Genomic DNA, 14,153 nt, shown 5'->3' with positions numbered 1-14,153 from the left:
GCATCTTTTTGTTTGCTTTGGAGGCCGCCATAAATGACTGCCGGCCACTAAGCAGTGACTTTCTCGCTGGATCGTTGATGCGATAGCCTTGGTTTACGCCTCAGAAGGCTTGCAGTGCCCTATAGGTGTGAGGGCCCATTCCACAAGAGGGATGGCCTCCTCCTGGGCATGGTCCAGCGGAATTTCTATTGGTGAGATCTGTGCAGCCGCCGGCTGCAGAATTATAGAATTGCATATTCTATAACTTAGACGTCTCTGCTTTACAGGCACGAGTTCTTTCCATTTAATGTACCACTCTTCCTCCTTGGGCGAAGCTGGTTGTATTAGTGCTTCTCAGCCACTAGCTTGGGGCACGATGTGCTCATGTTCTCAGGGGTCCTTATTAGTGCTCTGAGACTGGGCTCACAGAGCAGGATGTCCTGTATCTGCTCATAGCGTGGCGTGATTGGATACATTTCCCTTAGCGTCTCAACGCAATGGGAGAGACCGTTCGAAAGGGAATGCTCCGGTTACTCACGTAACCTTGGTTCCCTGAGATAAGGGAACGAGTGTTGCATCACGTGCCGCACTATAAGCTGCACGCAAATTGATGACTGTCGCTTCAGTCGAATGATCTGATGAATAGCGCTCTGAGCCGACTTATAGAAGGGTCGGCTCCACCCTTTCTGGCGGGCTAAAGCGCCATTGGTTTGTGCAGCTACACAAACGTGAACAAATCAGGCTTCAGTACAGAGTAAAACAGGAGTTTTCCCCTTAGCGTCTCACGCAACGCTCGTTCCCTTATCTCAGGGAACCGAGGTTACGTCAGTAACCGGAACATTTTTTCTTAAAAAACGCATTTTAGTTTGAAGCAAATCCTATGAATTCATAGAATACTAAATTGCCAACTGTAAAACAGTTACAAAACCATCAATATTTAAGAATTTACGAGACATTCAGAAACCAACATTTTAAAAACCAATTTTTCTTTTCAGAATTTGTTAATGATTCAAGATGTAATATTAATACATGTATGTTTTTGATTTCTAAGGATGTTTTTGTTTATATTTGTACAATAAACACTTTATTTGGTATTTTGTTGGCTATAATTTGATGTCCATTTCAAAATCTGGGCCTGAAACAAAATCAATTCCACTGGTATAGACTATTCAACATGAATTTTAATAAGCCCATTTTATAGACAAAAGTGTTTTTCATCCTTATGGAAGAAGAACAAAACAATTTGACATCTGCGATATTACAGCTTCACAGGATGCCTACTAATTACACTTCCTTCCCATGCTTTATTATGCCCACTTAATTATGTGCACTGCATAGAATTGCAAAGCACCTCTAGCTCTTCTGTTCTTTTTTTATTATCTTTTCACAAAACATTGAATATTTTGATTCATTATTTTAAAAGCAATTCTTTATTCAAGACATATACTTATGCGGCTATAATGTAAATGTAAATACTTCAAGAGAATTATTCCTATAAAAAATGCTTTCTGTCCAATATGGAATATATATACTGTCACTCGACACTTGACAGACGCTTGCCACTGTGCTGGGAGAAGATGCCGAAGTTTAGTGTGGTGCAGCTGACAGCTCAGCATTTTCTTGCCTTTAAATCTTACCATTCACTTCACATTACCCTCTGCAATTCATCATCCAAAGCGGCGACGGTATTAAATGTAATCATCTTAATTCACTTGGAGTGTGTTTGAGCTAATAGTTGGATGGTTTTCAAGAGCTATACAGTGCCATGAGGTATGTGTGCATGCGTGTGTATTTATTGCACTGGTCAGTGGTCACACAGCGGTCTGGCTGCTGTTTCTCCTGAGCTCAGCACTGGCGTCTGGGTTGAAATGCATCAGCCATACATTCGGTGCCATCACCTGCTGACCCATCTACAAAGGATATAACGTCCCCCTTCACGTCACATGCTCTGCTGTTTCCCTTTAGCCTCTGGTGGGAGTGCAGTTTAAGACTCCTTAATCTTTTTGTTGTGCCTGTATCACTTTGTAATGAACAATCTTTTTAATAGCAAGGCTTATTTAATTTCAGCACAATGAGGATATTCCTGCATGACAGCAGGCTTGTTTCCTCTTTCACGGCTCTCGCTAGCTGTAATTTACTTTGATTTCTGTATAAATTAGTTGACTTCTGGGGGTTTTCATTCATCTGTTTGAGTTATCTGTTTTCTGTTTTTGTTTTTTGGCGCAAGCCATTAAGTACTTCATCACTGTCAAAGTATATTCCTATTTGGCTGGCATTTGCAAAGAGATTGAGTTAGTGGCTAGTTTATAAAATTACAGATGATTTGCAGGAACATTTGGACACTCAAGGCAGTCTTTAAAGATGGCACAGTGTGGAGACTTTTGACAGTGAATAACTTTGTGATTTCAGCGGTTCATTTGTGCTCTACATTAGGAACAGACACAAGAAAATGTGTTTTTTTTGGACTAAAAGCTGTACTCAAGAGCTACAAATAAATGTTTTTAGAAACTTGTGGACATATGGCATGTGCGACTGATTGGTATTGTATAACTGCGCAGTCCTTGTGAGACTGAAATGGGCACCTAGATACCACCGTGCATCAACAACCTTGATATTGTTTGCAAGTTTTCCATATTTTAAATTGCAAATGATCCTAAGAATAGCGCGGTTGGTATGTCCATTGGTGTGCTTTCCAGCTGACATACCTGACAGCAGGCTGTGAAGCTCAAGTGACCGATTTATTATAATTTATATCTGTCAGCGTGATGGCTAAATAGGTGTATATGACAAGCAACATTTTATTCTTTAAAATAAACTACAGTACCGTCTATTTTTATGTTAGTAGTACTAAATTTAAATTTCTAGTAAATAGCTAGTATCTTTTTCAATTTCTGTAGTAACTATTAATTAGTATGACTTGTATTTATTAAAATAGTCACTGTTCTAAAAGTGACAACAACATTTTCAGAGCTTTTGGTAACAAATCACACATTTGTGCCATTAAGATAAATAGTGGCTCAGATATCAGCTCTTCATTTCCAACTAGAATCTATTTGAATTATTGCTGGCACCATTTCTATCATATATATATAGTATGCATTTATTTGATTGTAGTGCCTATTTCTGGAACTAGTAACATGTTGGTAACACTTCACTTTATTTTAAGGTGTCTTTAAAATACATTTAAGTACTGAGTAATATTAATTAACTACATGCACTTACTAAATGGTTAGGTTTAGGATTAGGGTTTGGCTTAGGGTTACTTGGATGTAATTATGCATAATATAGTGTTATTATAATAGTAAGTACATGTAAAATGTATTACAAGGACACCTTAAAATAAAGTGTTACCCTTGTTACACGTTACATGTAATTACAATTAATTATGCATAATTACATGCAAGTAACCCTAAGCCAAACCCTAACTAAATAGCAAGTTCATGTAGTTAATCAGTATTACTCAGTACTTAAATGTATAATTACACTTTAACAAGGAAAGTGAAACCAACATTTCTTATCTCAGTAGTTATACTAGTAGCCTATTTACAATTTGTAAATGGCTAAATTATAGTTCAGTTAAAAGGTTGGTTACACTTTATTTTAATGTGTTCTTGTTACACTGTTATTATACATGAAGTGCTGAGCAATAATAATAAGCAGCATGTGCTTATAGGGTTAGGATTAGGGTTGCATGTAATTAAACATAATTTATTGTTATTACTAGGCCTGTAGTAAATACGTGTAATTTACAACAGAGATATACAAGGGTTGTGTGACAATAAGTTATTATTAGATTACTCGTTATCGAAAAACAAGCAGATACTGGTACATGTTGGGAATTAAAGGTTACAACGGCTTGCCATAAGTGTAGAGGTTCAGAAGCCGTGAAAATATTCTGCTTTGCGAGGTCTCTCCGTTGCTGCCTGTATGCTAGTCTCCATAGGAGAGGGGGTTTGGTGAATGCAGGAGTGGTCAGAGGCAGATCAGCCGGGAACACCGGAGAGACACTGCGGAGAACTCGGCCAACCAAGTTACGCACATCTTCAACTGGACTTTATGCAACGTTTACAATTATGGACTTTTCCTATGTCGCACTTGTTGCGCAACAGAGCTTACGGATCCTTTGAATTGGTCATTTTCTATCTTTTTTTCCCTTTGGCATCCAGAAATAACAATTTGCGCTTTTGGCGGTGAATCCTCCTCTTACTTTGGTATGGAGGCACTGCAGAGGCAAGATGAGTTCTGATACAGATCATGCCGTGAACTTCGCGAGTAATGCTTCCTCCGAACTGTCCGACGTCTCTAATTCGAGCTCCGCGGGCAACGGGACCGAACCGAGCTCGTTCAGCCTCAGCCGTGCGCTTCCACTGGGCATGGTTCTGGGAGCTTTTATTGTGTTTGCTATCGTGGGCAACATTCTCGTTATTCTCTCCGTAGTGTGCAACAGGCACTTGCGCATCCCAACCAACTACTTCATCATCAATTTAGCCATGGCAGACCTGTTGCTGAGCACAACTGTCCTGCCGGTGTCCGCCACGCGTGAAATTCTCAACTACTGGGTGTTCGGGAGGATTTTCTGTGACATCTGGGCTGCGGTGGATGTGCTGTGCTGCACCGCGTCCATCATGAGCCTGTGCGTGATCTCCATAGACCGCTACATCGGGGTGCGTTACCCGCTGCAGTACCCGAGCATCGTGACCGAGAAAAGGGCGCTCTTGGCCATGCTGGGTGTTTGGGTTCTTGCCTTTGTCATCTCCATAGGACCTTTGCTCGGGTGGAAAGAGTCTCCTTCGGAGGACGAGACTGTGTGCCTCATCACAGAGGAGCCGTTTTACGCGCTCTTCTCCTCGCTGGGCTCCTTCTACATCCCTTTGGCAGTGATTCTGGCCATGTACTGCCGAGTGTATGTAGTAGCCAAAAGAACCACTAAAAACCTCGAGGCTGGAGTGATGAAGGAGAATATGGACTCCAACGAGCTGACGCTCCGGATTCATTATAAAGGCTCTCAGGCGCAGGATGACTGCAGCAAAGGCCACATGAGGAGCTCGCTGACAGTCAAATTACTCAAGTTTTCTAGAGAAAAGAAAGCTGCTAAAACGCTTGGTGTTGTTGTGGGCATGTTTATCCTGTGCTGGTTACCATTTTTCCTCGCATTACCCATCGGTACGTATGATGGTTTATTAATTATAACCCACAAAAGATAAACTTTTAGGTTCCATTGTCAACAAATCATTTTATTTGATATTACATTTAAAAAAATGTTTACACTTATTTGAAATATCTTGTAAACTGAATTTTAGGTAGATTCGTGATGGATAATAGCTATAAAAGCTTTATACTTTCAGCCTGTGAGGTTCTGTGGTGCTAAATATAAAAATATCAAAACGAAATGTAGCTATAATTTAAATTTGAACACGACAGGCACTACTTTAAACTTTTGTGTCCCTAAACTTTAAACAGTTTTTTTTTTCAGATCAGATAATGAAACAAATATTAGTTTATACAATAATATACAATAATAGTTTATAGCAAATATGTTTGCTGCTCTTAATATGTGAAAAGTGACAAAAATTTGAATTTTGTCAAATTAGGTCTTTGTCCCTGTTGGAAAAACTGTTTTTAGAACATGGCTTTTAGTCGTCCATTGTGGTCTACCAGCCTGACCAAGATCCCCTTTAGTTGGCAGGCCATCAGACCCATCAATAGATCAGTTAAATCAGATTTGTAGTTCATAAATTACAGAAAACCTATAGGCCTAAACATAGCTATAAACTTGCTAAGCTTATGATCTGTCCCACTCTAAAGAACATTTAAAGTGGTATTGTTGTGGCATAAACGAGCCCCAGGGCATACAGTTTGAGACAGTCTGTGCAGCTGCCCCATTATTTCATTAGTCTATAATAAGAAATAAAGTTTAAATTTGTTGGACAAATGAAAGACAAACCCATGTGACATTACCACAATAATTTGATTTTTATAAATATTTATGGAATTCATTGCCAAATACAGCCGTTCCTGAGGTGGATGATTAACAGTAGAATGAATGCAAATGATTCTGTCGGCTGTAGAAGCATGTCATGTAGATGCAGTACACATTATATCATAGTTTTAGCAGGGAACCAGGATGATGTAGTACAAACCGAATATATTTTGGAGCATATAGGCCCGTTTTACACTTTCATTTGGGCAATTTGCTGGTATTGCTCCATGCATTACAAGAGACTCATCTTAAAATATTATATTTATCATAAAATAGTAAAATATCATGCTATATTATATTTTGAATAATAAATAATAATTTTATTAATAATTTTAATTCAGTATAGTTACTACTAAAACATGCAAGGCTGTTAGAGTTGAATGAACAGTTGCACAGTCACATTGATGGTGATATTTTTTTAAATACTCATGGCAGTAATTATACAGATTGAATGTCAAGATAGTGCAATTTCTGACACTTTAGAATGTGATCATGTTGCCAGGAAAAACTACGCATCTCCAGCTTGAACGCTCCGTTGGTAAATTCTTGTTCTGTGTTTGTGGTACCCACTCAGACCTTATTCAAAAATCTCTTGTTAAAGTTCAACACATTTGCTCACTAAAAGAACAGTTTCAAATTCTGTCATGGACGAGAGCCAGTGGAACAGATGCAGAAGGTTAATTGCAAAGACATAATTCATGACACCACTTTAGATTTTATTTTGCAATTTATTCTAATATATGAAGCCTTTACTCATGTGTTGTTTTGAATTGCAAAGCAACGACTGTCATGTTAACCTGACGTGCGGTCATTTAATTCAGCAATGAGTAACTACAGAGCCGGTCCCCAAAGCTTGCTGAAGTCTCCTGGTGGAATGCACTGGAGATGCCAATGTCTTCAGAGCTCTCTCATTCCCAGGCTCACTCCCTTTCTGAACCCAGAGGTTTCTGATGAGGTGTGGGAATATAGAAGAGTTACTTTTCCCACTACAGAAAAATCTGGTCAAAATTTAATCACCCTCCTATATTCACTTTATGACCCAGAAGTTCAGCTCCCAGTGACCTCCTAAAGGGTCATATTAGCAGATGGGCTGATATGTTTTTCCTGCAAATGAGTGAAGAAATATTTTGAAGGAAAATATATTCCATGTGTTTGACCTTGAGGAGTTAACTTCCCTTCTTTGAGTAGCGTTTGTTTTCGTATGCCATGTTATGAATATTGGAATGAACTGGTGTATGAGAAGATTGTCATTTCTGGTTGCATTGCATCAAGATTTGGACTTGCTTTAAATTTCTCATTTTTAATCACGATGCTTATTGTGTTTTATTTCCACAATTGGTTTGTTGAGTGTTGATTAAGCTCAAAATGCTGCAAACATTATGCTTTAACTTGCTTTATGTTATAATTAATTTTCTTTTCTAAATGGTAGACTGAATGCAGAATGAATACAGATAATTGAAAAATCAATGACCACTTTGCCACCAGGCCACATGAGAGTTTATCCATCAAGTAATGTGTTTTCTCAGGGCAGTTCAAACTATTTTTGGCAATGATTTCTACGGACTTTATTTAATCACAGATTAACTAAATAACAAAGCAGCGAGGTTTCTCTAAATGTCAGTTGGACAACAGAACAGAAACCACTTGCTTAAAAGGAACAAGGTTGCTGCAAGTATGTTTGTTGACTTCTTATAGTGCAGATTGTCTTAATTTATAGCTGCTCCGGCTGAGAGATGCCTGAGTGACATGTGATTTAGAGAAGGAAGGGGCGAGAACATCGTAACGTAATGGAATAATTCACTTACTGGCAGAGACAGGAGCTGACCGGAGGCCTCACCTGTGGCTCTTCTTGAAGTGTGGTAATGAACCCAAGTCTCATCCGGCTCTGTACTGATACGTACCATAGCGAATTAGACCAAATCACTTCAGTCATCCGTCCTGTTCCTGTTAGAGGAATTATTGAAGTACAACATATATAAACTTTGAAACTTTAAGATTAAAAGAGGAAAAGATTTTGTCTAATTAGTAAGATCAGAGCCAAAAAAGGGTATGGGCTGCACATCATGCATTTGCAAGCGAGTGAAAAAGCAGTGAATTCCTCAGGGACGAGTGAGTTAGTAAACTCATGAGTGAAGATAAGCTACAGTCAGAGTCTGGAAAAGCATGATGGATCTGTGTGAACTTTTTTAAATGTTTTGGAGACCGGGGGAGTATAGAAACCTGAGAAAGACTTGCAGTTAGAAAATGGGACATCTTGAAGGGACAGATTTTCTGGCTTGTTTCTTTAAATAGACAGTTGATTTAAGCTGGAGTACAACTGTAAAAGCACTATAAATCTTCCTCATAAAACATAGATTTTGGAATTTAAAAACTTAAGATAACCATTTTAATAAAAGCTTACAGAGTGCGCAGCAAAGATTGGGTTATTCAAATGATGCTCTTTATGACAGGATGAGAGTGTTCAAAAAAATAGACTTACTTTTTAAGACCGGGACAGACTTAATGTTGAATTGGAGGCTTTGAAATATGACAGATAAAACTTAATTTCATTAAACCTTTCAAGAACATATACAGATCATATTCCATCCCAATAGCAAAACACAGAAATAAAGAATAATATTTTTGCTCAAATTTGATTGTTGAGAACATTTTATTATTATATAAATTTTATTTAATGCTATTTATATATTATATATAGATTTATATCAGTTTTATATAGAGATATGTCTGCCTTCGTGGCACATTTATATGACAAGTAATCATATCATTGTAAAAATGCATAAAACATCCAATTATAATTATTGTAAATCAGAAAAAAGTGTTTGTGACACATTTTAATGATAGTTAATGTTATCCCACATCATTAGCATTATCAAACTGCAAAAAAAAAAAAAAAAATGTATTTGTACACACCATGATCGTTTTTGTTATACTGCCTTTATTTATGCCGATTTTAAAGAAATTAAAATGTATTTTGTACTGTTAGTTATGAGACTAATGAGACACACTGAAGTAAAATATCTGTTCACATAACATTAGAGAATTTGGGGGAAATATGTTTATTGTCATTAAAATTAAAAAGATTTACAAAAATCTTAATTGTTTTGATTCTTTATTTCTGTAGTTTACATGTGAGTTAATAAAGTCTGCCATCTATTGGTGAAAGATGAAAAAGCATTGTGCATGCAGATTTGTTTACAAATATTCCCTTTTATGTCTCCTATTTTTAGGGTCGTTTAACACCAGTTTACGTCCTCCTGAAACATTCTTCAAAGTGATCTTCTGGCTGGGCTACTTCAACAGCTGCCTGAACCCCATTATTTACCCCTGTTACAGCCGTGAGTTCAAGCAGGCCTTCATTCGGATCTTACGGTGCCAGTGTCAGCAGAGGAAACAACAGGGCTGGAGGGCGTACAACTACCGCGTCCAGACAGGCTCGGCCAACCAGGTCTACACAGACACCAGTTCCATTTGCATGAACGGCAGTCAGCAGACCCTGGCCCCAATGCAACCCAGCCCAACGTTATTCAGCAGAGTTGTGGGCTCTCGTCCAGCATCAGGCCTTCTTCCAGGCTGGGGCCCCTGTACCTCCTCTTCCTCTTCCTCCCTATCTGGGAGCCCTTTTCCTGGTACAATGAGATCCAGCTCTAGGGCGACGAGTCCTTGCAAAAGTAACAGGATGGCTTTGCTGTTATCCAGTGGGTCCCAGCATGCCAATGGACAGAATGGGAAGCGAGAGACAGAGCATGGGCCGATATCTAGACACACGCCTGAGACTACAATCTAGATTGATGTCGATAGTGACTTTCATGCCAGTGATTTCTCTGTCTCTCAGTTCTTTCTGGATGGATCTGATACAGTATTGTAGACGTGAAATACATCGGGCATCTTCTCATGCATGTCAACATTGTTTAATTTGAGAGTCGCAGTTGCTATGCAAGAAATAATGTACAGTCAGCCTGTAATTATTGCAAAATAAACCCCACCCAGGTGATTAGGACACAGATGCAAACAAGTAAATAAATGAACATGAAATATAGATTTGAGTTGATATTATTTTATCTGCATATTCCCTTAAAGCTTCACTAAGAAAAAAATAGTCCATGCAAATCAACTGACATAGCAAAAAATCAAACACTGCAACAATAGAGTAATATTTTTAACACTATTTTTTTACTTTCACTGCAGTTGACAACTAAGATGCATGATGGAGGCAGTTGCGTATGTGTAAAACGAGAGAGAGCGAGTCTGGGACATGAAAATAGTGCCTGTTTCATGTTAAGAAGTTTGACTGCATTGTTATGTTTGACAGTACATAAGTGCGACTGTTCCCACTGCCTTGGTTCCAGAGGTATTTTTACTTCTATTTTCCCATAGAGAGTTTTAAAAAGTTATAAGCATAAACCAAACAAACCAGCTACGAGGTGAATCACAACATTACAAACTTTAATTTAAAGCAAAAACATATTTGTAAATTGTACAAGACTCTGTACTAATGTCAGTGAGGGAAACAATCCCATGAAGTATTGGGAAACAATGGAGCTTTTTATTAATTTAAAGGGATAGTTCACCCAAAAATAAAAATTCTGTCATTACTCACCCTCATGTTGTTCCAGATGCGTAAGACCTTCGTTCATCTTCAGAACACAAATTAAAATATTTTTGATAAAATCCGAGCGCTTTCTGACCCTCCCATAGACAGCAATGAAACTGAAACATTCCCAGGCACAGAAAGGTAGTAAGAACATTGTTAAAAAAGTACATGTGACATCAGTGGTTCAATTTTAATATTATGAAGCTACGAGAATACTTTTTGTGTGCAAAGAAAACAAAAAGAACAACTTTATTCAACAATTATCTTCTTCTGCGTCAGCATCCACCCCCATTCATGAGAGTACCATGACACAACCGGGTCAGAAAGCTCTCGGATTTCATCAAAAATATCTTAATTTGTGTTCCGAAGATGAATGAAGGTCTTACGGGTTTGGAACGACATGAGGGTGAGATGACAGAATTTCCATTTTTGGGTGAACTATCCCTTTAAAGATGTTGATTATAGTTTATATACACAAACAATATATTTTATGTTTATTACAAAATATAGTTTGAGAGAGTATATGAGAGACTTAAGGGGTTGTTTTGGCATGATTTATTTGTCGTGGAGATTTCTTTGCAGAATGATGGGTAATGTGATTTTCATCAGAAATTTTAATGTCAAAAATGATTAAAAAAAAAGTTTAAATCAAGCGGGCTGATGGCTTCAATGTGAGCATGTACCACTGATTAACAACCACGTAGTTAAGTCTGTCTTTAAAGTTTTAAAAATTAAAGTAAAAATTCCCTTATGAAGTTCCTATTCCCTTATGAACAAAATAAATGGGATTTTTACTTCTGGAACCTGACTGTTGCACTCAATAAGGCTATATAGCAGTGTTTACTAGATTTTTCATTAATTACTCACCCTCATGTCGTTCCAAACCTGTAAGACCTCCATTCATCTTCGGAACACAAATTAAGATATTTTTGATGGAATCTGAGAGTTCTCTGACCCTCCATAGACAGCAAGGGTCCTAACATGATCAAGGTCCAGAATCATAGCAAGGACATCAACTTTATTCAACAATTCGTCTTCTCCGCGTCACCCTATAGCGCCATTTTGGAGAGTATCACATAAGTAAACAACATATGCTGTTCGGTGTCAGCTGCGCCACGCGGATACATTGTTTTTGTTGAGATCAAAGCATAAACAACGTAGAAAACGTATCCGCATGACGCAGCTGACACAGAATAGCATACGCTGTTTATGTTCAGTGGATACTCTCCAAAATGGTGCCAGGGTGACGCGGAGGAGACAAATTGTTGAATAAAGTCATTGTTTTTATTTTCTTTGCGCACAAAAAGTAATCTTGTAGCTTCGTAAAATTACGGTTGAACCACTGGTGTCACATGGATTTTTGTGGATTATTTTACCAATGTACTTACTACGTTTCTGGACCTTGATCATGGTAATTAAATTGCTGTCTATGGGAGGTTCAGAGAGCTCTCAGAATTCATCAAAAATATCTTAATTTGTTTTCCGAAGATGAACGGAGGTCTTACGGGTTTGGAACGACATGAGGGTGAGTAATTAATGACAGAATTTTCATTTTTGGGTGAACTAACCCTTTAATTTAATGAAAATTAAAAAAGAACTTTACAGATTTACAATGTTAAGTCTGTCTTTCGCAGTCTGTGAACGAGATGGGTTGGAAATCTGAGGTTATTTGAAATACCAAAATCACTACTTTTTCACCTTTACCAACATCAGTACATATGTATTATTGTGCACATACTGTTTCAAATTTGTAGATCGTGAAGAGTCTATATTTGGCCTGTTTGACTATAGTGGCTATGATTGTAGTAACTTTTGCATGAATAAAGGGATCAGCTCTGCACCTGGACTTCTGTGCACAGCTGTGAGCAGCACTGATAAAGCTCAGTATGACTTGCTCACTGGTCTGTTCACTTCATTTATTTATTTCCCTTTTGATCTTCATGTTATTATTCAGGTTGTGTCAGTTTTATAATAATGCTTATTGGACTGGTCAAGATTATCCAGTTAGATTCACAGTTAGAGGTAAATCCATGACGCCTTGTGATTTCCAGTTCAAAAGGTGAGGGTGTTGAAGATGTCAGATGTCTAAACTGATTTTGGTTTTGGGTCATTACAGCACACTTTTTAACAAATGAATGGATGGCATGAAAAGCTAACATTTGACTGAACAATTTAAGGCACAAACCAACATATTGTGTGTGCTCTGAACCAGCAAATTGGATTCTTTCAAGGTGTAAATGTATTACACAACAAGACTTCGTAATAAGAAAATGTGGTCATTGGTTCTACATTTACTGTTTGACTCAGTGGATATAAAAGGAAAATATATTTCACTTTCAATTTAATTCAGCCTTGATTTGTTTGTTTTGTGCAACCAAAATGTTTTCAAGGGAAACATCAGTGCTTTATTCGCAAAAGAAGAATGTGTGCATTTCTCCTGGTATGTTTTTCTCCTTCACACTTGTACATCTTATTTACTAAGTGGACCATATAAAATTTCTCTCTCTATATTTAGTGTTATATTGTGTGCTGTAGTATATAAAGACTTATTTTCCTTTCTCTCGAGACAAGTGCATAATGAAGAAATAAATTTCATTTGTGAAGGTCCCTGTTATCTGTGTTCTGTTATATCCCTGTTATATGTAAGTGTCCACTTGACATATGTGATTTAAGGTGATACCTTTGGAAAATATATTCAGGGATGTGTATTAGGGTTTTTTATATACTACAAGTCCTTTTGCATCTGTGATGTTTAGAATATGGACAACATGTTTACATGTAAACAGAATTCAATATCCAAGCTGATCAAAATTCAAACTGTTTCATAATTAGACATTCATGCTTGTGCAGAACTCACTATATCTCCTATTAATCAGATTAGTTAGAGAGTTCCTCTTTTTTGTTTTTGTATTGTTCATTTCAATAGATTTTATTGTGATTTTATTTTTTTCTTTGGATTCTGAAACTTCAAGTTTTCTTCATTCTTTCATATACATGTGGATTACTTGTGGATTTTTGTGATGTTTTTATCAGCTGTTTGGACTCTCATTCTGACGGCACCCATTCACTGCAAAGGATCCATTGGTGAGAAAGTGATACAATGCTAAATTTATTCAAATCTGTTCTGATGAAGAAACAAACTCATGTACATTTTGGATGGTCTGAGAATGAGTACATTTTTGGCAGTTTTTTTTTGGGAATAGTTCACGCAAAAATTAAAATTCTGTCATTAATTACCCTCATGTCATTCCAAACCCGCAAGACCTTCGTTCATCTTCAGAACACAAATTAAGATATTTTTGATGAAATCCGAGAGCTTTCTGACGCTGCATAGACAACAACACAACTGAAACGTTCAAGGCCCAAAAAGGTAGTAAGGACATCGTTAAAATGGTCCATGTGATATCAGTGGTTGAACTGTAATTTTATGAAACTACAAGAACACTTTTTGTGCGCAAAGAAAAGAAAAATAATGACTTTATTAAACTATTCTTCTCTTCCGTATCAGAATTCGACGCATGTTAATGACAGAACCACGACGCATGCATTCTGATGTAGAACCCGGATGCACTGTGGCTTGTTTACAAAGAGAGGAATGCA

The 14,153-nt window shown here is 37.5% G+C and overlaps 1 protein-coding gene across 1 annotated transcript; it reads left to right on the top strand.

Annotated features, from left to right (window-relative positions):
* The first annotated feature begins 4,137 nt into the window (after nt 1-4,137).
* On the top strand, nt 4,138-9,962 carry adra1ba (adrenoceptor alpha 1Ba). Its single transcript, XM_016467592.1, has 2 exons — nt 4,138-5,142; nt 9,190-9,962. The coding sequence occupies exons 1-2, from the start codon at nt 4,215-4,217 to the stop codon at nt 9,744-9,746; spliced, it is 1,485 nt and encodes a 494-aa protein (XP_016323078.1). The 5' UTR covers nt 4,138-4,214; the 3' UTR covers nt 9,747-9,962.
* Nucleotides 9,963-14,153: the final 4,191 nt, after the last annotated feature.

Source organism: Sinocyclocheilus anshuiensis, unplaced genomic scaffold (assembly GCF_001515605.1).
Source record: "Sinocyclocheilus anshuiensis isolate Anshui unplaced genomic scaffold, SAMN03320099.WGS_v1.1 scaffold700, whole genome shotgun sequence".
In the NCBI taxonomy this organism is placed as follows: domain Eukaryota; kingdom Metazoa; phylum Chordata; class Actinopteri; order Cypriniformes; family Cyprinidae; genus Sinocyclocheilus; species Sinocyclocheilus anshuiensis.
Note: the sequence above shows the minus strand (reverse complement) of the source record. Positions and strands in the feature narration are given on the sequence as shown.

Bases quoted from the DNA above. Each gene is read 5' to 3' on its own strand.
- adra1ba (XM_016467592.1), top strand. From the start codon at position 4,215: ATGAGTTCTGATACAGATCATGCCGTGAACTTCGCGAGTAATGCTTCC. The intron at 5,143-9,189 runs GTACGTATGATG...TCCTATTTTTAG, and splicing joins TTTCCTCGCATTACCCATCG to GGTCGTTTAACACCAGTTTA.